This window comes from Astyanax mexicanus, chromosome 4, assembly GCF_023375975.1.
Source record: "Astyanax mexicanus isolate ESR-SI-001 chromosome 4, AstMex3_surface, whole genome shotgun sequence".
NCBI classification, from domain to species: Eukaryota; Metazoa; Chordata; class Actinopteri; order Characiformes; family Acestrorhamphidae; genus Astyanax; species Astyanax mexicanus.
Genome location: NC_064411.1, coordinates 23,914,426 through 23,941,825, shown reverse-complemented (window position 1 = coordinate 23,941,825; position 27,400 = coordinate 23,914,426). Strand labels below are relative to the sequence as shown.

Genomic DNA, 27,400 nt, shown 5'->3' with positions numbered 1-27,400 from the left:
GCTATTACCCCAGAACGGGTGGAAAGGAAAGTTTACCGGCACCTTGTTCTGGCCACGGAGCTACAGTGGAAACTAGCTACCCTGAGCCACAGCCGAGAGGCAGTACGGCAGTCAAAGGTAACCGCGCGCTAGCCCAAGAGGGGGATCTTTTTCTGGCGTGGGTGAGGAATTCTGCACAACAGAGCGCCGTGTACCACATAAAATCGAGGTCAGTAAACACAAGCAAAATCCATACACAAGGCGCACTGCATTATAAGGCGCAATGACGATTTTTGGGAAAAAATAAGTATTTTAAGTGCGCCTTATAGCCCGAAAAATACGGTATAAAAGATGTAATTTTACTATTGCTTTTATTGTTGTGTTCTGATTTTATTCCACCAAGAAGTTTACTTTCAGGTCCAGATCGAGCCAATTTTTATTTCCATAAAACACGCAAATACACACACAAAACAAGGACAATGTTGTAAAAAAATAAAATACATAACCTATGGTCATTTTAAGAAATTATGTTTTTTATTAAAGTAAATGTGTGTTGTTAAAAGTTAAAATGTGTTTATCATGTATTTTATTTTACATTGTTTTATTTATTTTATTTTTCAATGGAGCTTAAAGGAATACATGGGAAAGGGGAAATCACGTTTTAAAAGGAAATGTCATGGCATTAGTCTTGGTTTTATGTGTGTACTGGTTTTAAAACCAAGTCATTTTTATGATGTTACCTTTGTTTTAAATAGCTATGAATGTATATATGGTGACATTTTTTTACTTACTAAAAAAAAGCTTACTAATAAAGAGCTTTCTGAAAAGATTGTGCTGTTTATATCTGCATCTTCTTGGGGAATGCATGGATCAGTAACTTATTCAGTCACTGTATGTCAAGCTATAAAAGACTGTAAAATTATTTTTCTTTACATAAAAAAGCTGTAATTCAAATACACAAATTACACAAATTTCTAGAATAAATCTGCATATTGAGAAATTATAAAATTAAAATTACAGTAAAATTACTTTGTTTTATTTTATTAGTGAGGTAATTTGACATTTCCATGCTGTATATTGCTTGGATAATTCTATCGAGTAACTTAATTAAACTGTTATTTGAATGCAACCTTTAAATAATAGACATAAAATGTATTGATGCAGTATTTAATTTATTTTTAAATTTTTGGAATGTTTACTAACAGAAAAAAAACATGTAAATTACACGAGGGAGAGCTAAAGCACCGCGGTGTGCTGGAGTGCGTGAGCTCCGCGATGTGTAGGACCGATCGAGCTCTGCGATGTGTCGGATCGCGGCTCTGCGAAAGTACCTGACTGAATCGGCTAGGCAGTTAGCTTACCTGTTCAGGAGAAAAGTAGCAGCTCTGGGTCGGTCTTGGAGTTTTTTGAGCTCTAAGTCTCCAAATTTCAAACTCACTGCCAAAATGTTCACTCTTGTTATATTCCTTCTTTGATCACTGAGCATTTTTTGAAACATGCTGGGGCTTTTTAAGATGTGTCGCAGCAAAGGTTTAACTGAACCAGCTCTGCTAGCTCCTTTGCTGTACTGCGCTGCTGTAGTGTAGCGTTGCGTGCTGGCAAACTCTGTGAGTGGAGTTAGTGTTGGGGAACAAGCAGCAGGAGGAGTCAGAGGACAAAACAAGCACAAAACAGAGTTTAGTATTTGTTTTTTAAATTGTTTTATTTGTAAGTATTACATAATTTCATTAAACAGTCATATGTTTTCTAATAATTATTATAAAATACATATAATACACATTGGAACAAATCATTTTAATGTTCTCATATTTAAATTTAATTGTAGTGCTTTTAATGTTTTAATGTATCTTGTAGTTATCTTGCATCATGTTTTACATGTATTACAATGTGAATTACACTATACTACACTTTGAACTAAAGTTTGACTATAGAATAAATAGTAAGTCGCTGGACAATTAATTGTCAGGACAATTTGGAATTGTTTGTTGCCTTTCTTGTGGGAAAAAAGTGATTAAGTGCCCACTAATAATTTTGGATGTGCTCTCTAGATCAGTAAATTTTGTGCCCTGCTGTGTTTCTAGTATAAAGAGTGTTATGAAGTGCCTTCTATGCAACCCTTAGTAGACAGTAACCCAAAGGAAACCTTTCCATTAGAAAAACAAGGTGCAAAAAAGATGTGATGAAAACGTGCAGTTACTTAAATTCCAACCAGTGGATTAAATGTATTTTTGTTAAACATCTCACCAATCATTCTCCCCCAGCAACCAAAGAACCAATCCTTGCCGAAGTATAACTATAAATCTAAACAAAATCTGTTTAGAATCTCTTAGGCAATAAACTTCACTTAAACAAGAGACTGTATTAAGAAACTAACTATGATTTTTGTTCCCGCTAGCTAGGTTAGCTAATGTTAACTACTTTATTTCAGTGTGGAATGATTTAGCTAGCTAGGTTAGCTAATGTCAACTACTTCATTTCAGAGCGGAAAGATTTAGCCAGCTAGGTTAGCTAATGTTAACTACTTTATTTCACTGTGGAATGTTTTAGCTAGCTACGACAGCTAATGTTAACCACTTTATTTCAGAGTGAAAAGATTTAGCCAGTTAGGTTAGCTAATGTTAACGATATTCCAGTGTGGAATGTTTTAGTTAGCTAGATTAGCTAATGTTTTCTTTACTTCACTGGGGAATAATTTAGCTAGCTAGGTGAGCTAATGTTAACTACTTTATTTCAGGGTGGAATGTTTTAGGTAGCTGGGTTAGCTAATTTTAAATACTTTATTCCAGTATAGAATGTTTAGCTAGTTAGGTTAGCTAATGTCAACTACTTTCTTTCAGAGTGGAAAGATTTAGCCACCTAGGTTAGATAATGTTAACTACTTTATTTCAGTGTGGAATGTTTTAGCTAGCTAGGTTAGCTAATGTTAACCACACTTTATTTCAGTGGGGAATAATTTAGCTAGCTAGATAAGCTATTGTTAACCACATTATTCCAGTATGGAATGTTTTAGCTAGCTAGGTTAACTAATGTTAACCACATTTTATTTCAGTGGGGAATGATTTAGCTAGCTAGGTTAGCTAATGTTAACTACTTTATTTCAGTGTGGAATGTTTTAGCTTGCTAGGTTAGCTAATGTTAACTACTTTATTTCAGTGTGGAATGTTTCATCTAGCTACTTAAGGTAATGTTATCTACTTAATTTCAGTGTGGAATGTTTTAGCTAGCTAGGTTAGTTAATTTTATCTACTTTATTTCAGTGTGGAATGTTTTAGTTAGCTTGATTAGATAATGTTGTCTTTATTTCAGTGTGGAATGTTTTGGCTAAGTTAGCTTATGTTAACTATTTCATTTCAGAATAGAATTATATAGCTAGGCTACTTTAGGTAATGTTAACTTCTTGATTTAAAAGTGGAATGTTTTAGCTAGCTAGGTTAGCTAATGTTAACCACTTTATTTCAGAGTGGAATAATTTAGCTAGCTAGGTTAGCTAATGTTAACTAACGTAAGAGAACGGTATAGCGTTCACTTCAGTATTCCGTACAGTTGAGCATTTAAACAATTAAATACTTAATAATGAACTAATGTTATGTTTGAAATATAGTCTGGGGTCATTGTCAATCCTTCCTCTTTCCATTAAAACAGGTCAGTGACCATCCACGTTGTGTTTTCTCTTGAAATTCCGGTAGGTAGAGCGGAACCGCCCGTGTCGCCGAAAACGGGTGGGTGGGGAAGGGTTAACAACGTTGAGGCTAAGGAGTGGGGAAAACTTTATCGACTAGTTCACGTAAGGTTTTACCCACTTTTAACATCGCATTTCAACCAAAATGCAACGTTAAACGTCCAACTAACAGCATTTGTTGTAATATTTGATTGAGGAATTAATAATCATTGTTCATAACTTACTTTAAAAACGAGCTTACTCCAGCTCCACTTCACCACTCATAGACAGCTGAGATTTTGTGCTGCAGCTTCAGCACAATTTTTTTTCAATTCATAGACAACTTATCAAATCCATTTGACAAACACTTTACTAAGCTTCTATGTCAGTCTAAGATCATATGTTAAAGGTGGTGAAGTTTTGCAAAATACAGCCACCACGAGCGGAAATCTGAGATGTACGGAACACCGTTGCCTATTTGTTGGCAGGTGTACAGAATACTGATGCACACTGTTGACAGGACTGAGGTCAGTTTTTTGGGGTTTTCTTTAAAAATATTGGTCCAAAAGTAACCAATCAAAATGTATTTTGGTTGCTAGGCAGATATTCCATAGTTTAGCCAATCACTGCAGCCTATTTGAACTCGGGTATTTTCGTAATATCCACTCAAACGCGGAAAATACCGAAAATGTGTACGGAATACCGTTCTCTTACGTTACCTTATTTCAGGGTGGAATGTATTAGCTAGAATAGCTAATGTCAACTATTTTATTTCAGAGTGGAAAGATTTAGCCAGCTAGGTTAGCTAGTGTTAACTACTTTATTTCTGTGTGGAATGTTTTAGCTAGCTAGGTTAACTAATATTAACTACTTTATTTTACTGTGGAATGTTTTAACTAGCTAGGTTAGCTAATTTTAACTACTTTATTTCAGTATGGAAAGATTTAGCTAGCTAGGTAAGTTATGTTGACTTTATTTCAGTGTGGAAAGATTTAGCTATCTAGGTTAGCTAATGTCAACTACTTTATTTCTGTGTGGAATGTTTTAGCTAGATTATATGTTAACCACATTATTTTAGTATGGAATGTTTTAGCTAGCTAGGTTAACTAATGTTAACTACTTTATTTTACTGTGGAATGTTTTAACTAGCTAGGTTAGCTAATGTTAACTCTATTTCAGTGTGGAATGATTTAGCTAGCTAGGTTAGCTAATGTTAACTACTTTATTTCAGTGTGGAATGTTTTAGCTAGCTAGGTTAGCTAATGTTGACTTTATTTCAGTGTGGAATGTTTTAGCTAAGTTAGCTTATGTAAACTATTTTATTTCAGAATGGAATTATATACCTAGCTACTTTAGGTAATGTTAACTTCTTTATTTAAAAGTGGAATGTTTTAGATAGCTAGGTTAGCTAATTTTAACTACTGTATTTCAGTGTGGAATGTTTTAGTTAGCTAGGTTATCTAATTTTAACTACTTTATTTCAGTGTAGAATATTTTATCTAGGTTAGCTAATGTTAACTACTTTATTTCAGGGTGGAATGTTTTAGCTAAGTAGCTAAAGGTAGCTATAAGTCCAGAGCTAATGACAGAGAGCTAGATAGTTAGCTAGCTACCTCGTATTAGGAGTATACAAGGCAGGACGTAATTATCATTTTTTAGAAAAAGCTTTTTGGAGCGCGCACGCACACACACACACACACACACACACACACACACACACACAGCGGCTTCTTTCACACAAGCCTACCTTGCTTTGTACAGAGAGCAATGCAAGCCTTCTGAGCTAGGCTAACTTAGCTAGCGTTAGTTTAGCTAGATAGATCTTTGCAAAAGCAGCCTACATTAGATCACAAATGGCAGCTAAATAAATATGGTTTTGATAACTGTATAAACAGAAAACCTTACATTATTATCTTTAATTTGCTTTAATTCTTTTTTGTGCCATCTGCCATGACTCCAAATATTCATAAGTGCTCACCACTTAGTATGTGGTGCTCAAAACTTTATTATGTAAAATGGCCACTTCAGGACTTCAGGGGCTCTGTAGAAGAACAAAAAAGCATATGACTATATTTTAGTGTTCTGCAGTTAACCTTATTTTTATTTAATGGTTATTTAAACTTGCAATTAATCGCCTGCTTACACTTTTGACATTATTCAATAAACATTCCTATGTCATTTATTAATTAAACTATAAACAATCACACACCAATTGTTTTAATAACTCAAATGATTTAATACAATTGTTTGTGTTTCATATGACATTGTGAAATTCATGTTAAATCAGAATTAGGGCTAGGTATCAAAATTCATTACCAAAAATGTACCGACTAAAATGTCTTGGTACTACTGCGTACCAAAAGATTAAAAAATACATACATTTAAAAAATTGGTGCCTGTTTCTGATACTTTTAATGAAACACACATAAATGAAACAGAGAGCACATATGGAACATGCATACTGTCTCTCGCTTGCTCGCACTGTGTATCTTTCGCTCACTCTGATTAGCACAGATATTTTAAGAGATCTTTAGACCTTGAATATGTTAAACTGAATTAAAGACATTTTGGGACTTTTTAACAACCCACGGGTACCTGGTATTTTATTTAACGTATGGAAAGGATTTTGTTGGCCTCTCTGTGGGGTCTAGATGCTCCTCTCTGGTCTACACGACAGTACCCTGCACAGTGTCGTCTCTCTGTGGCTCTGGGTCTCACTTTTGGGAGCTCTCTGGAGTGGCTCAGGTGGTGTTTTCCCCTTCACTTTTCGTATGGGTGGGTCTAGCGGTTGATAGCATTAAGCTAAGCCATGCTGCACTTTGTGAATTGAGGATGGCTTCCACAGAGCGACAACAGAGTTACTAGAAGTGAAGGGAAATGATTAAATCTGCATATACTAGAAAAGATATTAAATTTATTTATTCAATACTTCCTAATCATAAGTACTGAAGGTTTCTTCCTAAAGGTTTAGTTGCAAACTAAGAATTCTACTCCTAAGAACTATGACATCTAAATTTTAAAGACTACGTTATGCTAATCTAACATTTTGAGCATGCACTGGCAGTGCCCTCGCTCGAACTCGAACTGAACACACAACTACTCTAAAAACTCAGCTCTATCTGCCTCGCAAAGACTGAATTACTTGGGACATGACCAAAGTGAGGTGTTAGTTTCAAAGACTATGATAAGCTCCATTGTCTTCGCTGAGGCTCCAATCTTCTTACTGGTAGGAGGAGAAACCTACATGAATGTACTTTTATTGGTTCATTAGTAATTTAAATTTGACCTGGCTAACTGCTTGTCCCAAAGGAACTTTGATCAACTATGTGGATTACAGAATCAGAAATCTACCATATGTTCTAAAAAAAACACTTAATGATTAAATTTGATTAATCAAAACAAAACACATAATTCCACGAAGGTCAAAAAATACATTCATATTTTAACCAGCAAAAACAAAGACTCCTTTTGAACAACATTAAACAGGGTGACACAATACACCTGTGCAAGGTAAATAAATGAACAGAATTGGAGAAAATAAAATGAAAAGGTTTACATTTACAAACAAATGAGAATCTGTTAAGGCTGGGGATGAAATATACATTTACCAAAATATTCTTTCCTCCTTATGGCAAATCATACTCAATTTTTAAACTACAAATGTCCTGGAATTCTGAAATCCACGCTCTTTAAATGTTAAATATTATTAGTTCTAAAGGCTAATGCAGAACCTGTAAATTAGTGAAGTGTCCAAGAAAGGATTTTACTGTAAACTAGCATTATCACTTTTATTTATTCTTGGAAAAGACCCAACAGATCATGCTGGTGTTAGCAGAGATATATAGTAACAAGCAGAACTACTTTACCACTGTACTTAACTACCAAAATGCTGTACCTGTATCTACTGGAGTATTATTTTTACTTCACTACTGATATGATGCTCAACCTCCCCCTGGAGACACTTCTCAAATTCATTTACAGTCCATGTTTTTTAAGGGAGGGCAGTGTGGCTGAGTTTGCTGTGTGTTCAACACAAAAAGTTAATTTAAGACTTCATGTAAATGTACTCTATCCTGTGCATTCCTGTTCTTGTGCTGTTGTTTCAGCCAGAGGAAAATAGTCCTTTAGCCTAAACATTTGAAATAATATAAACAAGATGATATTCAAAGTTGAGTTTTTTCTGTAATCTCTACATAACACATCACTACACATTACAGTACTAGATTAGAACATGTAGAAAAAAACTACTTGCAATACATAAGTAGTACTTAAGTATGATGCTTAAAGAACACTTCAACTACTAATGAAATATACTTGTACTTTTACTTAAGTCTGGGTCTCTAGTTCTTTATACATGTCTGGGGAAAACATATAATGGAATACATTAAACAACATCCCCAGATAAGATTCATTTTGCTGAATCTGTAAAAGCCATTGTTTATATCAGTCTCTTGTTTGTTTCTGGTGGAATGTGTCTCAAGTGACAGAGTGAAGATTCTGAGTGGAATAAGGTGTTTTGGCTGTCAAAGAATTTGGAATTTAGGATTTAGAATTTGCACTTTTTTTTTTGCAGTGAAACACATCTGGGACAGTTATCTCTCCTGTGTGAATGCGCTGGTGATTTTTAAGATAATTCAGTTGATTAAAACTCTTCCCACAGTCTGAGCAGTGATATGGTTTCACTCCTGTGTGAATGCGCTGGTGTTTTTGGAGATTACTCTGTCGATTAAAACTCTTCCCACAGTCTGAGCAGTGATACGGTTTCTCTCCTGTGTGAATGCGCTGGTGTCGTTTGAGATGACCCTCTTGATTAAAACTCTTCCCACAGTCTGAGCAGTAATATGGTTTCTCTCCTGTGTGAGTGCGTTGGTGAATTTTGAATTGACTCTGTGTAGTAAATCTCTTCCCGCAGTCTGAGCAGTGATACGGTTTCTCTCCTGTGTGAATGCGCTGATGTATTTTGAGAGTACTCTGTAGATTAAAACTATTCCCACAGTCTGAGCAGTGATATGGTTTCTCTCCAGTGTGAATGCGCTGGTGTATTTTGAGAGTACTCTGTTTAGTAAAACTCTTCCCACAGTCTGAGCAGTGATACGGTTTCTCTCCTGTGTGAATGCGTTGGTGTATTTTGAGAGTACTCTGTAGATTAAAACTCTTCCCACAGTCTGAGCAGTGATACGGTTTCTCTCCAGTGTGAATGCGCTGGTGTATTTTGAGAGTACTCTGTAGATTAAAACTCTTCCCACAGTCTGAGCAGTAATACGGTTTCTCTCCTGTGTGAATGCGCTGGTGTTTTTTGAGATTACTCTGTTGAGTAAAAGTCTTCCCACAGTCTGAGCAGTTATACGGTTTATCTCCTGTGTGAATGCGCTGGTGATGTTTCTCCATGTCGGGACTTTGCTTTGTTTATCTGTTAAACGTATCAAACTATTTCTGCGTGTTTTGGAGATTCTTCAGGATGTCTTGTGCTTCACCTCTTTCAGCAGTTTAACATTGCTCTTAGTTAAATATCCTTTTTGTTGCAGTGATGAATTTTAGGAGAAATCCCTGGAATATTTTAATTTCTGGAAAAAAACAAAGACAAATTTAATTGTATTTTAAAATAAAAGCAGGTCAATTAACCAAAAAATTAGCTTAATCAGTTACACTATATGGAGAAAAATACTGGTACATCTTTCCATTACCAATCGAAGCTTCTGAACTTTTGTCTTATTATAGATAAACAAAAGTACCTCTGTTGGGGGGGGTCTTGGGGGAGAGAGATGTGTTTTAAAATAGTCGGCGTCTTGTCATTACTTTCCCACCGTGCTCCGCAAATATATGGGGCTTTGGTTTGGCGCCCCCTCTAGTGCAGTGCCCCTATGCCTCGCATATGCTGAATACCCCTTTTTGCGCCACTCCATATGCACTAGGGATGTGCCACACTCTGAAAAGTGATTACATGCTTTGGTCAGAAGAACTAATATTATCAAGTTGAGTGAACAGCCAGTACAACTCAAGAGACAAAATTGTCTCGAGGCACAAATCTGGGACAGGATACAGAAACATTTCTGCTGCTTTGAAGGTCCCAATGAGCAGAGTGGCCTCCATCATTTGTAAATGGCAGAATGGCACCAGGACTCTTTCTAGAGCTGGCCGGCCGTCTAAATTGAGCGATCAGAGATAAGGGCCTTGGTCAGGGAAGTGACAAAGAACCCGATGGTCACTCTGTCAGAGCTCCAGCGTTCCTCCGTGGAGAGAGGAGAACCTTGCAGAAGGACAACCATCTCTGCAGCAATCCACCAATCAGGCCTGTATGGCAGAGTGGTCAAGCGAAATTCGCTCCTTAGTAAAAGGCACAAGGCAGCCCTTTGGAATTTGCCAAAAGGCACCTGAAGGACTCTCAAACCATGAGAAACAAAATTCTCTGGTCTGATGAGACAAAGGTTGAACTTTTTGGTGTGACGCCAGGCGTCATGTTTGGGGGAAACCAGGCACTGCTCACCACGAGGCCAATACCATCCCTACAGTCAAGCATGGTGGTGGCAGCATCATGCTATGGGGATGTTTTTTTAGCACCAGGAACTGGCAGACTAGTCAGGATAGAGGGAAAGATGAATGCAGCAATGTACAGACATATTCTGGATGAAAACCTGCTCCAGAGCGCTCTAGACCTCAGACTGGGGCGACAATTCATTTTTCAGCAGGACAACGATCCGAAGCACACAGCCAAGATCTCAAAGGAGTGGCTTCAGGACCACTCTGTGAATGCCCTGGAGTGGCCCAGCCAGAGACCAGACTTGAATCCGATTTAACATCTCTGGAGAGATCTGTGCACAGACGTCTACCATTGAACCTGATGTATTTTCCGAGGTACTGCAAAGAAGAATGGGCAAAACTGCCTAAAGAAAGGTGTGCCAAGCTTGTGGCATCATATTCAAAAAGACTGGAGGCTGTAGTTGCTGCCAAAGATGGTTCTACAAATTATTAAGCAAAGGCTGTGCATACTTATGTAAATATGATTTCTTTGTTTTTTAATTTTAATACATTTTCAAAACTCTCAAGAAAACTTTTTTCACCTGGTCATAATGGGGTATTCTGTGTAGAATTTTAAGGAAAGAGATTACAACAACAGGCCGCAGTCTGTGAGGATTCACAACATCTCCTCCCCCTCCATAATCCTCAGCACTGGCTCCCCTCAGGGCTGTGTGCTGAGCCCCGTCCTGTTCACACTGCTCACATATGACTGCTCACCTCTCCATCCAGGCTGTCATATTGTGAAGTTAGGCGATGACACAGCAGTTGTTGGATGCATCACGAACAGAGATGAGTCCAGCTACAGGCAGGAGGTGGAATACCTAGAGGATTGATGCAGAGAAAACAACCTCTGCATCAATGTAAAGAAGACGAAGGAGATGATTGTGGACTTCAGAAGGGGCAAGCATGCCCACCTCCCCCTGCACATTGTAGGATCTGCGGTGGAAGTTGTCGACAGTTACAGGTACTTGGGTGTGCACATCAGAAAGGCACATCAGCGGCTCTACTTTCTCAGGAGGCTGAGACGAGCTGGACTCGGAAGCGCAGTCCTCACCTCCTTCTACAGATGTGTGGTGGAGAGAGTCATGTGCTCCAGCATCAACGTGTGGCATGGAAGCTGCTCTGCTGCAGACAGGAAAGCTCAGAGGCCGGAGGCTGCGGAGCATTAAGTGCAAAACAACCAGACTCAGAAACAGCTTCTTTCCGGAAGCTGTAAGACTCTTAAACTCCACTTAACAACACACTGCACTGTCACCAAGGACAAATGTCTGTTTACAAACATGGTCACTTTATTTGCATTGAGACACTCTATCTCCACTGCTCTAATTCCATATCATGCTGCTATAGCACACTTGCACTCTGGACTTCATGTTGCTGGAACCTTTCTACTCTCCATTTACTTTTTATTCTTTTGGGGTATTTATCTATCTATTTTGTATATTCTATTTCTTTTATTGTATTCTTTTTTTATCTATATATCTATTAATAACAGCTCTTTGGGTGTAAAACTGGATCGTGAGATCACAATTTCGTTCCACCTCATGTACCACATGTGATGCGAATGACAATAAAATCTCCTTAAATCCTTAAAGTAACTTAATACAATTTGGAATAAGGCTGTAACGTAACAAAATGTGGAAAAAGTGAAGCACTGTAAATGCTTTCTCGGATGCACTGTAAGTGCACACAGTATGTTGGAGTGCTTGGAGCTACAGAGTTGACTCTTGTGCTGTCACGGTATTATGATGTCAGTATTGGCAGTTCGATAAAAATATGCTAAATATGTTGATAATACCTATATCTACTAAATAAACTAAATTATTTAGGCCCACAATACCCCCACAAAAAACTGTGGAGCTAATGAAACTATTGTGTGAACAAAACTTAATAAATTTGAAATGTTACTTATTTACAACTTAAACCAGGGGTCGGCAATTAAGTTTGGCCGCGGGCCAGATTTTTTCCAAGCCATTACATGGCGGGCCACAAGCACTTGGCCGGGGGGTGGGGGGGTTGCGGAATTGGCGGGCGCGGTGGCGGGAGGGCGCTCTTAAAAGACATTCAAGTGGGCTGATGTGGGTGAAATCTGTGGACTGACCATTGGGGGCGCTATTAATGATATACCTGTTTGTTAAATAAAAAAAAACAAACGAATAAAAAAAATAATAACAGAATAAAGAAGCTAGCAGTTATCTAACAGCCCGTGGCTCTATCAAAAAATCTTTAATAATTTTTACTGTTTTGGAAAATTAAGTTTCTAAATAAAGAGCATTTTTGAGACGGACAGTCCGATTTTTTATTCATTATAGTTCAACCTCACGGGCCAGATGTTTCTTGCTTGCGGGCCGCATCTGGCCCGCGGGCCGCCTATTGCCGACCTATGACTTAAACAGTTAAGCTGACCCAATGAATGTTTTTTCAGTGTACAGAAATTAATACTACAATAAATAAAATATCTGGCAGGTAAGCATTACTAAAAAATGTCAAAATTACTACTAATACTACTATTATGCAAAATAACTTTTACTTGACTCTCTCAGAGGCGGTCGCATTTTTCTCCCTCTCCTCCCCTTATCTATCCTGCTTGGCTTCTCCTGTCTAGTGCTGTGTACTGCTACCAAAGAGACTCTCCTCGCACTGCTCTTCAAACTAGAAAATATGGATTTGATCAAATGGTCTTTCAATGCAATTGACACCATCTTCTCGACAAGAAGCCTGGGTTTGGGGGAACCTGTTTGTCCTACAGAGTGCGTAGAAAATTAAGGACCATGAAGGACAATAGAGAATGTCTGCGCTATACTTCAGTAGCCATTGTTCCAGAAGAACACTGCAACGCAATATCTCTCCCTGTTTTCCTAAGCTGCTGGATGTTGCTCTGACTGGTACTCAAGGTTGTCTCCGCAATAAGACGGTTGCCAGGCAGTGGAACTCAATGTAAAATGCAATTATATGTATATTAATGGTATTAATTAAAATTATAGTATATACTTGTATGTTTGAGGGGACATAAAATCAATGTAGGGTGCTGAAATAAAGGATGCATGATTAATTGGATTGTAAACTTGGTTGTGTGGATTTCTGAATTCAAACTTAATTTGACGAGTATAAAAATCTAAGGGATGAGGAGCAGGAGAGCAGGAAGCGCAGTCTATGTGTGTGCACAAGTAAGAGAGAGAGAGAGAGAAGGAGGCAAAGAGACAGAGGGAGATCTTTGACCGGGTCGGAGCTGGAAGTCTGAATCTGAGTGTTACTGCTGGACACCATAAGAGCACGCTGTTCAATAATTCAGCCAGAAAACTAATCAGTGTGTTGGGCGGGGGCAGGGCAGATTACGGCGGAAGTAGGGGTCAAACTTAAAGCCTTAATTAACTTTATTTTAATCATTTTATTTCTAATTTTTCCCCCATTTTCTCCCCAATTACCCAACCCACTCATTAGGACTCATCCTATCACTAGCTATGCCCCAACACACCAGAAGGGTGAAGACTAGCACATGCCTCCTCCGATACATGTGAAGTCAGCCTCCGCTTCTTTTCGAGCTGCTGCTGATGCAGCATTGCCGAGCAGCCAGTGTGCTTGGAGAAAAGGGAAGGGACTCGGTTCTGATACATCAGCTCACAGACGCCCTGTGCTGTGGACATCACAATAGGAGTGATGTGGGGAGAGAGCGCCATCTACCCACACGGAGTAGACTTAACTTGCATTAAAAAATAGTAACCCATTACTGATTCCAGATTAACAGCGTGCATTAACGCTTTAACATTGACAGCCCTAAAATTAACATTGTAGTTAAATACTCTTCAGTTTATTGTGTTTTTACTTTTTTATTTCCTTATTTTGTATGCAGCTGCCTTATGTAAACTGCAGAAAAGTGATTTTACACTAAAATATAAAAAATACTATATAAATATATAAATTGTGTAGTTTAGTAGTGTTTTCTGTTGACGTACAACAAATACTTCTCAGTTTGTTAATTTAACTAAAAGTATTTTAGCAACAAATTTCAACACATTTTTAAGTTGGCAAGCCTAGCATACATTTTAAATTACCTCGACTAAATATATTAAGTTGACAACTTAAAATATTAGATAATGATAAAAGATCTATGATAAATTCTATATCGAAGTGATTCAATCATTTAGATGTAGCTAACATTTATGACTTGTTAGACCAAATTAATTTTGTAAGTGCAGAAAACAAATGAGCCATAAAGGTTTACTAATTTAAAAAAGGCCTGGAAATTAGTGACTTTTTTGTGTTGACCATACACAATAACAATCACCAACATTTTTAAATATTGTGAACAATATTATACCCTAAAATATCCTACCATATCACCCATGCCCAATTACTACATCAGGGTACTACATTTTTACTGTTTTTAGCAAAAGAAAAATTCACGGAGTCACGTGACGCGACGAGAGTGATGGCCGCGTAGTGGAAAGCTCCGTGAGGCACTTCTCAATTAATCCTGTATTTTCACATAAGCTGTCGCCAGCTCTGGTGGTATTATACTCTGGACTTGTCCCTGACCTTCAAGATGTCCAAACAATCGAAGATTCATGTGTTCAGCGACAGTAAAATGCAACTTCGTTCTCAAGGTCCCGAGGCTAACTCCGGCCAAGATGGCGAAAGTTCCTTCAACCGGGAGCAGCCGAATCTCGCGCAGGATATCTCCAACATTTACGCAGCACTTCAGCAAATTTCAGGAGACATGAGCAGCCTGGCGGAGGTAAAACGCACCACCGCTTCAATTGAAGGGAAGTTATCCTCCCTAATTACAAGAATAAGTGAAGTGGAAAAGCGGGTGGAGTTCCTTGAGGATACGGAGCGCGAGCATAGGGAGAAGGTCACGGCTAACCCGCCTGCAACCAAATCTGAGGTGGATGCTCTCCGGGAGAAAATCGAAGATATGGAAAATCGCAACAGGCGTAATAATGTACGCATTGTGGGAATACCTGAAGGGCAGGAATTAGGAAACATGATACAATTCCTGAATGAGGTAATTCCGAAGATTTTGAACATTGAATCTGATGGAACACGGCTGGAGATTGAGCGCGCGCATAGAGCTCTGGCTCCGCGACCCGCTCCCGAGGGCAGACCGCGAGCTATCCTGGTTCGTTTTCTGAGATCGGGTGACAGAGACTATGTTTTACGGATCGCGCGCGAGAGAAAAGAGCTGCAGTGGGAGGGTAGCCGTGTTCTGTTTTTCCCGGATTTCTCAAGAGCTACACAGCAGAAGCGGGAGCAGTTTAAAGAGTGCAAGAAAGTGCTTCATGAACGGAACGTGCCCTTTGCCATGATATATCCAGCAACTCTGAGAATCCAAACAAAATCCGGATCTAAGCGCTTCGATAGCCCTAAAGAGGCAATGAAATTCATTGCCAAAATGGAGAGTTAAAAGTGAGCTACGGAGCGAGGTGAGGTCTGAGACGGGAGAGTTAATTTATCTCCCTCGTATTTAGTGCTGATTTGCCCTTGTCTTGGAAGAGTTTTCTCTCAAGAACTCAACTTGGACAAAGTGAGACATTATTATGTTTCTTTAATACCAGAGTGACTGTAATGCTTTGTTTGAGGGTGCCTGTGGAGCGGATCACTCAGCGGCTTCCCAGTTAGCAAGTCATGGACCGTCAGGGTCTTTTTTTTTTCTTTGTAGTATGTTTAGACATAGTTCAAGTTCAGATCCACGTGTTGGAACGTGTGGTTACGTTGTTTGTCTTTACAGTATTGTCTGTTTTCAATCATGGGGTAGTGTTTGTATGTTTATGACTCCAACAATTTGGTTTTGTCTTTTGAAATTTACGTATGGTGATTCCTAGTTTGAATAAGTTGTGCTTCACTTCATGGAATGTAAAAGGTTTAGGACATCCGATAAAAAGAAAAAAAGTGTTAGCTACCCTTAAACCTAAAAACTACGACGTTGTGTTTCTGCAAGAAACTCACCTGTTGCCAGACGAATGCAAAAAATTGTGTAAAGACTGGGTGGGTAATGTGTTTTTTAGCGCAGGAAGCAGTAAGAGTAGGGGAGTTATAACATTGGTTAACAAACACCTGCAGTTTAAGTGCTTGAAGGAGACCAAGGACGAGAACGGCAGGTTTAATATAATTTTGGCTGAAATACAAGGGCAGACACTTATTTTAGCAAATATTTATGCTCCTAATGGTGATGACCCAGGATTTTTTGAAAGCATGGAGGATAAAATTCTTAATTTTGGGCAACATCCTAAAATAATCGGAGGGGATTTCAATTTAGTTATGGATGCTGTGCTTGACCGTACTGGTCCTGTTAACTGTAAAACATCTAAAGCGCATCATACTTTGAAGGGTATGTGTTCTGATATGGGTCTAGTAGATATATGGAGAATGCAAAATCCTACAGCACGTGATTATACCTTTTTTTCTTCTTCGCACAGAACATATTCTAGAATAGATTTTTTCCTTATTTCTAAACCCCTTCTTCCTCTTGTTTTGTCTTGTTCAATAGGAAGTATATTAGTATCAGACCATGCTAATGTAACATTGGAATTGATACCCTATAGTGACAAAGTTAGGTCTTCTAGATGGAGATTCAATTCTTCCTTGCTTCAAGATTGTAATTTTAAAGAAGCACTAAGAGCTCATATAAAGTTTTACATAGAAAATAATGTGCCATCAGCGCCATCGGCTGGGGTAGCCTGGGAGGCATTCAAGGCGGTAATAAGGGGTTTTGTTATACAGCATGCTTCATTTAAGAAAAAAGAGAACAACTGTAAACTGGATATGTTGGAAGAAAAAATTAGAAGTATGGAAAAAAGTCTTAAAAGGCAGAGGTCGGCAAATGAACTTAGAATATTATCCCAGTTAAAATATGAATATAATTCTGTCCTGTCTGAAAGAATGGAATTTTGTTTACATAGGGCTAGACAGAAATACTTTGAATCTGGTGACAAAGCGGGAAAATTACTGTCAAGATATATAAGCCAGAGACAGCTGGCATCTATCATTCCTGGGGTGCAGACTTCTGATGGTAGCATAGTTACTAAAAATATAGACATAAATAAAGCTTTCAAGGATTTTTACGCTATGTTATATTCAACAGAGTCAGTCGTCTATGAAGAAGCAACCATGGCATTTTTGGATAAGCTAAATTTACCTAAGTTGAATACAGATCAGAAAGATTTACTTGATTCTCCTATAACTGAGGAAGAAATTAAAAAAGTGATAAGTGATTTACCCTCGGGTAAATCACCAGGGCCAGATGGTTATACAGCAGAGTTTTTTAAATGTTATGCAGCTGAGGTAGCTCCACTTTTGTATAGCATGTATATTGAGGCGTTAGAGAGGGGACAGTTGCCGCCCACTCTATCACAGGCCCTTATTACCTTAATTTTAAAGAAAGATAAAGACCCTGGTGACTGTAAGAATTATAGGCCAATTTCTTTAATACCTATCGATGTCAAGATATTGTCAAAAATTTTGGCAAATAGACTAGATAGGGTTATCTCTTCATTGATTCATAATGACCAGGTTGGTTTTATTAGGAATAGAAATTCTGCTGATAATATCAGGCGTCTGATCAATATAATGTGGGCAGTATCTGATGCCAGTACTCCCGTGGCTGTGGTCTCTCTTGATGCCGAAAAGGCGTTCGACCGTGTGGAGTGGGGATACTTATTTAAGGTGTTGGAAACTTTTGGATTTGGCGAAACCTTTATTAACTGGATTAAGCTACTTTATAACAAGCCCCAAGCAGCAGTGCAGACTAATGGGTACATCTCAGACTATTTTGAGCTCTCCAGAGGAACTCGTCAGGGTTCGCCACTGTCACCTTCGTTATTTTGTTTGGCACTAGAGCCTCTTGCAGCCGCTATCCGGCATGATAAAAATTTTCCTGGTATTACTGTGGGGGAATCAGTTCATAAATTAATGCTTTATGCAGACGATATTCTTTTATTTGTAACTGATCCAATTAATTCAGTACCTACACTTCTGAGTATTATCGAATCATTTTCTAAGTTTTCTGGCTATAAGGTGAATTGGTCGAAATCCGAGGCCCTTCCTCTAACACAGTATTGTCCAATTTCATTTTTTCAGGCAGGCTCCTTCCAATGGCCAAAACAAGGTATTCAGTACCTGGGTATTCGTATTCCACCTCGGGTCACTGATATTGTAAAAGAAAATTTTGGCCCGGTGCTTCAAAGTATAACAGCTGATATTGGAAGATGGTCCCACCTAAATTTATCTATTTGGGGAAAGGTTAACGTGCTGAAAATGAACTGTGTGCCCAAAATTAATTATTTATTTCAGTCATTACCACTGGAGGTTCCCTTGATATATTTTAAACAATTTGATGCTTTATGTAAGAGGTTTATCTGGAATGGGAAAAGACCCCGTATACATTTGGGAAAATTGCAGCAGCCTGTTGTAACTGGAGGTCTAGGGATGCCAAAGCTTTTATTTTACTACTATGCATTTAGCCTTCGACATCTGGCCCATTGGTTTCTACCACCTGAAAGGGCTCCTCCATGGTATGGAATTGAGAGTTCATCTTGCGCCCCACTCCCACTTTTTCAATGCCTGTCCACAAAATCACCACACTGTGATAGATCAAACCCCATAGTTTCACATTTACAAAAAATATGGATTAGGGTCAGCCATATAATTAAATTTAAGCCGTACTTAAATAAATCTTCTAGCATTTGGCAAAATCCCAAGTTATGTATTGCAAAATCCCCGGTTATGTGGAAGAATTGGATTAATTGTGGTATCTTAACTATAGGAGATATGTATGATCATGACTCATTAAAATCATTTGATCAACTGATGCAGGAATTTAACCTGCCCAGTTCACAATTTTGGAGATACCTGCAATTAAATCATATGCTCAAGGGAATTTTTGCACAATATGAAAACAGTCCTCAACAGGCAGAATGGTTATCTGAAATTGTAAATATATATGGAAAGGAACATGAAGTGTCTGCTTACTATGCTTTACTTTTAAAAGAGGCTAATAATAAGGCAACAGTAGGGCTCAAGACAGTTTGGGCAAAGGATTTGAACATATCATCAAATGAGGAAAACTGTGGGATAGGATTTTTCGTAAGGTTTCAATTATGTCAAGGGATCTTAGAGTAAGACTTATACAGTTTAAGATTCTGCATCGATTTTATTGGACACCTAGTAGACTACATAAGCTTGGCCTTAAAGAAACATCAGAATGTTGGCGGTGTCAAAGAGAGGAAGGTACATTGGTTCATGCGCTGTGGTCTTGTTCTAAACTCCAACAATTTTGGTTAAGTGTTCATGAGTATTTATCAGAAATAGCAGAAATCACATTCTCCTTCTGTCCCAGACTTTATATTCTTGGTGATCCTACAATCTTAGCTCATTGTCATAAGCCTACAGCTGACTGGATACATACTAGTATTATGATAGGAAAACAAATTGTGCTTAGAGGATGGAAGTCATCATCAGGACCTTCTGTGCAGGAGTGGCTTAGTGAATTGGCAAAAGTTGCAGCATATGAAAAGATGTCCTTTAGAATATTGGGAAAAATTAACAAATATTATGAGAAATGGGGCTTGTATTTGCAGAGGTATATTGAGGATTGAAGTGAAGCGTTTATTACTGTTATCATTTGTATTATTTTATGTATTATTGCTTGTAAGTTGGAGTACCATTATATGTGTATCAATAGTATGAGAAATGTTTACATACTGTAAGCCTGTATACAGCATTACACCCCCATCCCCCCCCCCCCCCCCCTGTTTGTTTTTGTGTGTTTGGCTAAATGTGATATTGTTAAACATTGAAAAATTTAATAAAATACAAGTCACAAAAAAAAAAGAAAAATTCACACTGTTCTCAATTCCCTTTATATATCTACTAGTGACAGATAATATCTCTCCAGTATCATTTATTTTACTTTAATCCTGGATATATAGAGATATTTGGAGTGCATTATTAGAATCATGTCATTCTGGATCATTGACTTGGGATACAAATATCTCAATTAGGGGTGTGCCATTTCATATTTTATAAAATAACAAAATGAAACATTAATTTTGTTGCAGTAGTGTATTCTTGACTTCAGTGAAAAATTCAGTGTTCGATCATATTGCAAAGAATATCGTTATTGCAAAAAAAATTCTAGTACTAAGTGAAGGTATGAGCAGCTACCAGTAAAAAAAAAACACTGCTAACATTAGCTACTTGGTTAAAAAAGGACTGGTAACTTTAACTAGGTGGCTACTGATAGCTACTAGGTTTAAAACAAGCTGGTAACTTTAGCTACCTAGATAACATTAGCTACGTAGTTGAAAAAGCACTGGTAATATTAGCTAGCTAGCTACCGTTAGCTACTTAGTTTTTTTTTAAAAAGCACTGGTAGTTTAGCTAGCTAACTAACATTATCTACCGGTTTTAAAATGCTTGCGACTTTAGCTAGCTAGCAAACATTAGTTACTGATTATAAAATGCTTGTAAAATGCTGGTAACTATAGCTAGCATGATATTAGCTATCCAGTAAAATAAAGCACTGATAACTTTAACTTGTTAGCTAAGTAACTGTTTTTGAATAAAAATGAACCATATTCTATTCTAGGATATTTTGGTAGCCTCACAAAACTGAAATCAGGTTCTTGTTTGAGTTGTTTGTAATGTCTGTATTAAAACTAGTTTTGCTGGGAAATACAGTTTAGCGTTTGTACTTTATGATAATATTCTGACTGAGAAAACAATTCTTAAAACATTATTTCAGCCACTTACAGCATGTTTTATACTAGCCTAACAAACACAATCAGTGGATTTTAGAAGCTTGACTGTAATATCTGTACTAAAACTAGTGTTGCTGGGCAATTTTTTTTTTTGTTTTTTGGTGGGATAATCAGTTTTGTGCTTTATCAAAATATTCTGTCTATTCCCCTAGTATAAAAAAATGCTGCCAGAGAATGAAATAATGAATTTGTGTATTATGCTACTTTTATTTAACATTAACTAATATTGTTTGACATTTATATATTTACCAACATATTTAAAACACAGACGACATTTGCAACAAGTGTACATCAATTAACAATATGTACTTTTTTTTATTTTCTTTTTACTGTAGTGGTTACTGCGGTTAACACTAAGCTGCAGCATAGAAATGCACTGCTTCTCAGATCCAGTACATATATGGCAACAACATATAAAACCGCCTACTATATGGCTTTAAACACATGATTTTCTATAAAATATAAAATACAATTCTTAAAGTGTTATTATAAATGGTCTGCATTACCAGTAGAATCTTGTACCACAAAAATACACATTAAAATACATGTACATGAACACATTTCACAAACATAAAAATACAACTGAACATGATCAGAAATATAGTAAAATATGAATGAAACACATACCTGGATGACAATATGTACTTTTCTTACTTCCCTTTTTCTGGAGTGACTACTGCGGTTAACACCGAGCTGAATAAATAAATAAAAATATATCATTAATACTTAATAAATAATAATGATAATAATAATAATAATAATAGGTTTAGCTGATAAACACTCTTTAATCGGTCTTATACTCGAATTAGTAGCAGTATTTTTAACTTAAAGCATGTTTTTAACCACTATTTATTCATAAAACACGGAGCTCAGCACCTACCCGCAGCACAGAAACACACAGACCGCTGCTGAGGTACGGTGGCTCAGAAAGACCAAACGTAGCGTAACTGCAGTTCACCACTAAACAGCAGGGGCCGCCAAAACTTCATTTAACAGCATTAAAGTGCCTCATTTTATAAAGTTCATCTAAAACAAAGAGATTTTATTACTCTGTTACACTTACAACAGTAATAAACGCTGTAAAATAGTTGAGTAATGCCTCATTTAACTCTTAAAAGACAAGCTTAGGCATTATTAACCATTAAAATACATTCAACAAATGGCTCAGATCATCATTAATTAACAAGATCTACTGTATTTGAAACATTAGTAATTTAGTAATATGTAATAATGTCTAAAGTATTGTAATTAAATAATTGATTGTTGGTATTGTGGACCATTTTTTAGAAATTCACTTACTCTGATGTATTTTCCTTCATAATACCGAATATTTTGGTGTTATTTTGGGTTAATGAAAGTGTGTCCTGAATTTAAAATATATTAATATAGTTACAGCAGAACTGTATTACTGTGGTACACTTGATATTCCACACTAATGGTTTAACTGGGATTTCTTAATAAGACTACGCTTAATAAAACAGCGTGGCTAAAGATAATGTAATTTGCTAAAAAAATATATATATTTTCTGTTAAATCAGTAAGGTAATCAACATTACTTATAAAAACACTTGTGGCAGAGTAAAATTCCACTTTACAGGGTCTAACCTGACCCTTACCTCAATGCAATCATTTCCAAAACCCATTCTTTCTTTTAAATGTAATATTTTATAGGCAGACTTTTATTTTGATGGTAAATTCACGTGTCTTTCTGGCAACTATTCATGGAGTTGCTGCTGAACATCTCTGTGAAATGAGCAACAGTTGCTAATATAAAAGTGTGCTTGTAAAATTTTACATTTAAAAATTAAGAATTTGTTTTCAGAGGGATTATAGCGAGATGTTCAGGTAAAACAGGTAAGAAGTGGAATTGCATAAGAATAAGTGGATTTCTAAAAATTTGTCCACAATATCTAAAATAAAATGTTAAATGACTTTAAACAAGACATTCACATATTACTAAATAACCAATGTTTAAAAATGTAGTAGACCCTGTTAGTAAATTATGATCTGAACCATTAGTTTAAGGAATTTTAATGGTAAGTAATGTATAACCTTTTTAACACTGTGTATGTAATAAAGGCTAAAGAGCTTTCACTTAATTGATAAATAGTACCATTTAGACTACCCAAAGAGAAGCACTTACCTTGCATTAAATGATCAATGCTTCACTTTGTGATGGTCACCATGGATATTTAAACAATTTTGTACTGACAAAATTTACCATGCAAGTTAACACTGTTCAAAAATTTACACCAAATTGATAAAACCTTTTTAACACTGTATGTAATAAATGCTAAAGTTGTACCAGATGGACTTGGTCCTCACTGTTGATGGTTTACAAGTGTGAAGTACCCTCCTATACAGAAATCAGGATGGTCCATTGTGATGTCAGAGAGTGATTTTACAGGGAGTAGGTGTGAATGACCTCAATTTATGGAAAGCTTTCAGAATGCATAAATAGAAAGACTTTAAACAAGGTGAGCAACAAACAAGATCTGCTGCAGTATGATCTCCTTTTCAAGAATCTGCATGACATAAAGAAGGTAAATGTAAATAAAATGTAATCATAATATTTTAAATTAAATTTAGATTTTAAAAAAGTGTCTCTACTCCCTGTAAAATCACTCTCTGACATCACAATGGACCATCCTGATTTCTGTATAGAAGGGTACTTCACACTTGTAAACCATCAACAGTGAGGACCAAGTCAATCTGGTACAACTTTAGCATGTATTACACAGTGTTTGAATATCTATGGTGACCATCACAAAGTGAAGCATTGATTATTTAATACAAGGAGTGAGTGCTTCTCTTTGGGGTGGTTAAAATGGTATTATTGATCAATTAAGTGAAAGCTCACCTTATTCGGTTCATTTTCAGCAATCAAAGTTGATTCATCAATTTAAATCAAATTAAATATGGAATACATGATTTCATTATATTATATTATATACCAATATAACTAGGCATATTAAGAATTATTTGTTAACATGTGGGTTCTTGGTGTAAAGCACTCTTACATATTGAAAGAATCCTGAAGATTTCTTAGTTCTAATGGGTGTTTGTATCGAAGAAAGTGTTGAAAAGAAATGTCACAATTTCTACTTTAACAATAGTTCTGACCTTTGAGTAAAATTTGATAAGTGCTATTTGTTGGGGTAGTTTTAACCCTCCTGTTACCTTCAAATTTACTAACACCTTTTATGTTTGGGGTCAATTTCACCCCAGCAATTTCAAATGACAGAAAATTATTATATATTAATATCATTTTTAACCAAGTTTATGTCACATGCTATATTTGTTTGTTAACTACTTGAATAGCCATTAAAAAAATAAAAATAAAATAACTGGAATGAAAAAGATTTAATGTTATCAAGAATAGTTAAAAGTATTATGTTTGGGGCCAATTTGACCACAGGATAAAACAAACGAGCAGAAATTCATGCTCAGTCACATGGGAGTCTGGATTGTAAAGAAGAAGATCCTAACGAGGCTGAAGTTGGTTTGATATTCGCAGCGCAAGATTTGTTTGGCTCGATATTCGCAGCCTCGTATTCCCCGGCTGAAGTTGGTTTGATATTCGCAGCTGCCGCTTCACTGAACCACCGTGAACTACAGGTGCTGGTCAACGAATTAGAATAATTTGAAATAGTGCAATCATGAAATTCTTTGAATGCATTTTTTGTGCAGAAAGCAAATCAGGTGTTCACCGCACCTGTCCTACTCGTTAGACTAATCACAGAACTCGTTACCTGGAAAAAAATTTGCTCAGCTGAGCTTTCCAAAAGGCCCATTTAGGCCATTCAACTGTGACACTGTTGTTTTATTGAATTAGAATAATGGAGAAACCGTTTCATTGAATTAGAATAAATGCTCGAATTTTTGTTTTCTGTGAAGAGTGTTCACTGTGCAGTATAAAGTCAGGGTTGAGTAGAATTTCTAAGTTGTAAAATCAATCATGGGTAAGCAGCGCGACCTCTCAACCGGAATAGTGGCTCAAATTCAAGCCCTTCGCCAACAAGGCTTGACCCAAACTAAAATTGCTGAGCAGCTCGGCATCAGCCAGTCTTCCTTCTGCAAAGCTCTCAATAAAAACTGCAGCAAGCGCACCAACTGTTCCGGCGTCCGAAAAACTTCTGCTCGCGACAACAAGCAGCTGAGAAAGATCGCAGTCAGCAACCGGTTCAAGTCCACTTCCGAGCTCACCGACTTGTGGAACAAGCAGACCGGCGCTGACGTCTCCAGATCAACCACTTACCGTCGTCTGCGCGAACTCGGCTTCAAATCTCGCGTTCCAGCAGTAAAACCGATGCTGAACAAGAAACAAATGGAGAAACGGCTGAAGTGGGCCAAAGAACACGGCGAGTGGACTGTTGAAGACTGGCAGAAAGTGGTCTTCAGTGACGAATCACGCTTCTGCATCTCCTTCGGTGACCAAGGTCCTCGTGTCTGGCGTCGTGGTGGCGAAACCTACAACCACGAGTGCGTGAAAAGATCCGTCAAGTTTCCCCAGAGCGTTATGGTCTGGGCATGCATGTCCGCTCGAGGTGTAGGGAAACTCTGCTTCCTCAAGAAGACTGTCAATGCTGCCGTATATCAAGATGTTCTGGAAACGTTCCTGATTCCGACTGTTGAGGAACAGTTCGGCGAAGAAGACTTCATATTTCAACAGGATCTTGCACCGGCTCATGCGGCAAAGTCGACCAAAGATTGGTTCACTAAAAAACAGCTTGAAGTTTTGGCATGGCCGGCCAACTCGCCTGACCTCAATGTCATTGAAAACCTTTGGGCCATCGTCAAGCGGAAAATTTGCGACAGAAATCCTACTACGCTGGACCAACTGAAGCAGAACATCGCCACTGCCTGGGAAGCTGTGAGTGCGGAAACTTGCGACAAGCCGGTCAAATCGATGCCGCGGAGACTTCAGGCAGTCATACAAGCCAAGGGGGCAGCCACAAAATACTGAGAAAGTGATGATTGTAATTATAATAAAAATTATTCTAATTCAATGAAACGGTTTCTCCATTATTCTAATTCAATAAAACAACAGTGTCACAGTTAAATGGCCTAAATGGGCCTTTTGGAAAGCTCAGCTGAGCAAATTTTTTTCCAGGTAACGAGTTCTGTGATTAGTCTAACGAGTAGGACAGGTGCGGTGAACACCTGATTTGCTTTCTGCACAAAAAATGCATTCAAAGAATTTCATGATTGCACTATTTCAAATTATTCTAATTCGTTGACCAGCACCTGTAAAGGGAGCGTTCACAAACACCCGTTGTTTATATTAAACACCTCACAGATCAACACTGAAGGAGATAGAATGAAGAAAAGCAGTACATCTGTTTATTAACAATGTAAATATACAATATCGTATTAAATGTAATTTTGTATATTGTAAAATATTTATTTTAATTACTGAATTTATAATTATATATTACAATAAATAATTAAATATATATTTAATAAAATTATATTTTAAAAGCCATTGCGCTCAAAAAATATGAGGCAGATGTTCAAGTGTGATTTTGAAGAACTTTTTCATGTTGGGCCAGACCAAATACACATGATCTGAAGAGTACTAGTCTTCTTCTTTAAGGAAAACCTGGAATTAGCCTGGCCCGAGCTGATTTTATACTTTAAAATTAACTGGCAACATGGCCTACCGATCCATAATGCACAAAAAAATTTAATATAAAGCTGATGTTCTAGTGTGATTTTGAAGGACTTTTTAATCTTGGGCCAGAACAAATACACATGATCTGAAGAGAACTAGTCTTCTTCTTTAAGGAAAACCTGGAATTAGCCTGGCCCGAGCTGATTTTATACTTTAAAATTAACTGGCAACATGGCATACCGATCAATAAGGCACAAAAAAGTTTAATTTAAAGCTGATGTTCTAGTGTGATTTTGAAGGACTTTTTAATCTTGGGCCAGACCAAATAAACATGATCTGAAGAGTACTAGTATTACAATAAATAATTAAATATATATTTAATAAAATTATATTTTAAAAGCCATTGTGCTCAAAAAATATGAGGCAGATGTTCAAGTGTGATTTTGAAGAACTTTTTCATGTTGGGCCAGACCAAATACACATGATCTGAAGAGAACTAGTCTTCTTCTTTAAGGAAAACCTGGAATTAGCCTGGCCCAAGCTGATTTTATACTTTAAAATGAACTGGCAACATGGTATAATGAGCCATAATGCACAAGTTTTTTTTATGTAAAGCTGATGTTCTAGTGTGATTTTGAAAGACTTTTTCATCTTGGACCAGACCAAATACACATGATCTGAAGAGAACTAGTCTTCTACTTTAAGGAAAACCTGGAATTAGCCTGGCCCAAGCTGATTTTATACTTTAAAATTAACTGGCAACATGGCCTACCGATCAATAATGCACAAAAAAATTGAATATAAAGCTGATGTTCTAGTGTGATTTTGAAAGACTTTTTAATCTTGGGCCAGAACAAATACACATGATCTGAAGAGAAC

General features: G+C 37.2%; 5 protein-coding genes across 7 annotated transcripts in view; 2 read left to right on the top strand and 3 right to left on the bottom strand.

Annotated features, from left to right (window-relative positions):
- Positions 1-27,400, bottom strand: part of LOC125801365 (zinc finger protein 239-like) — a 362,996-nt gene that overhangs the window by 112,556 nt on the left and 223,040 nt on the right. The gene's annotated exons all lie outside the window — the stretch shown is intronic.
- LOC111188530 (zinc finger protein 239-like) overlaps positions 1-27,400 on the top strand; it is a 214,745-nt gene that overhangs the window by 56,226 nt on the left and 131,119 nt on the right. The window lies entirely within an intron of this gene.
- The window catches only part of LOC125801250 (zinc finger protein 271-like), a 140,506-nt gene that overhangs the window by 36,258 nt on the left and 76,848 nt on the right, over positions 1-27,400 (bottom strand). The window lies entirely within an intron of this gene.
- The window catches only part of LOC125801263 (gastrula zinc finger protein XlCGF26.1-like), a 114,495-nt gene that overhangs the window by 56,222 nt on the left and 30,873 nt on the right, over positions 1-27,400 (top strand). The window lies entirely within an intron of this gene.
- LOC125801447 (zinc finger protein 239-like) lies at positions 5,501-21,601 on the bottom strand. Of its 2 annotated transcripts, none has more exons than XM_049478197.1 (2): positions 21,535-21,601; positions 5,501-9,201 (listed from the first exon to the last, which is right to left on the bottom strand). In XM_049478197.1, the coding sequence occupies exon 2, from the start codon at positions 9,023-9,025 to the stop codon at positions 8,177-8,179; it is 849 nt and encodes a 282-aa protein (XP_049334154.1). In that variant the 5' UTR covers positions 9,026-9,201; positions 21,535-21,601; the 3' UTR covers positions 5,501-8,176. The 2 variants fall into 2 exon arrangements, with proteins under 2 accessions (XP_049334154.1, XP_049334155.1); XM_049478198.1 differs by having other exon boundaries at positions 5,501-9,047; positions 21,535-21,593.

Excerpts from the sequence above, each read along its gene's own strand:
- LOC125801447 (XM_049478197.1), bottom strand. The coding sequence starts at position 9,025 with ATGGAGAAACATCACCAGCGCATTCACACAGGAGATAAACCGTATAAC.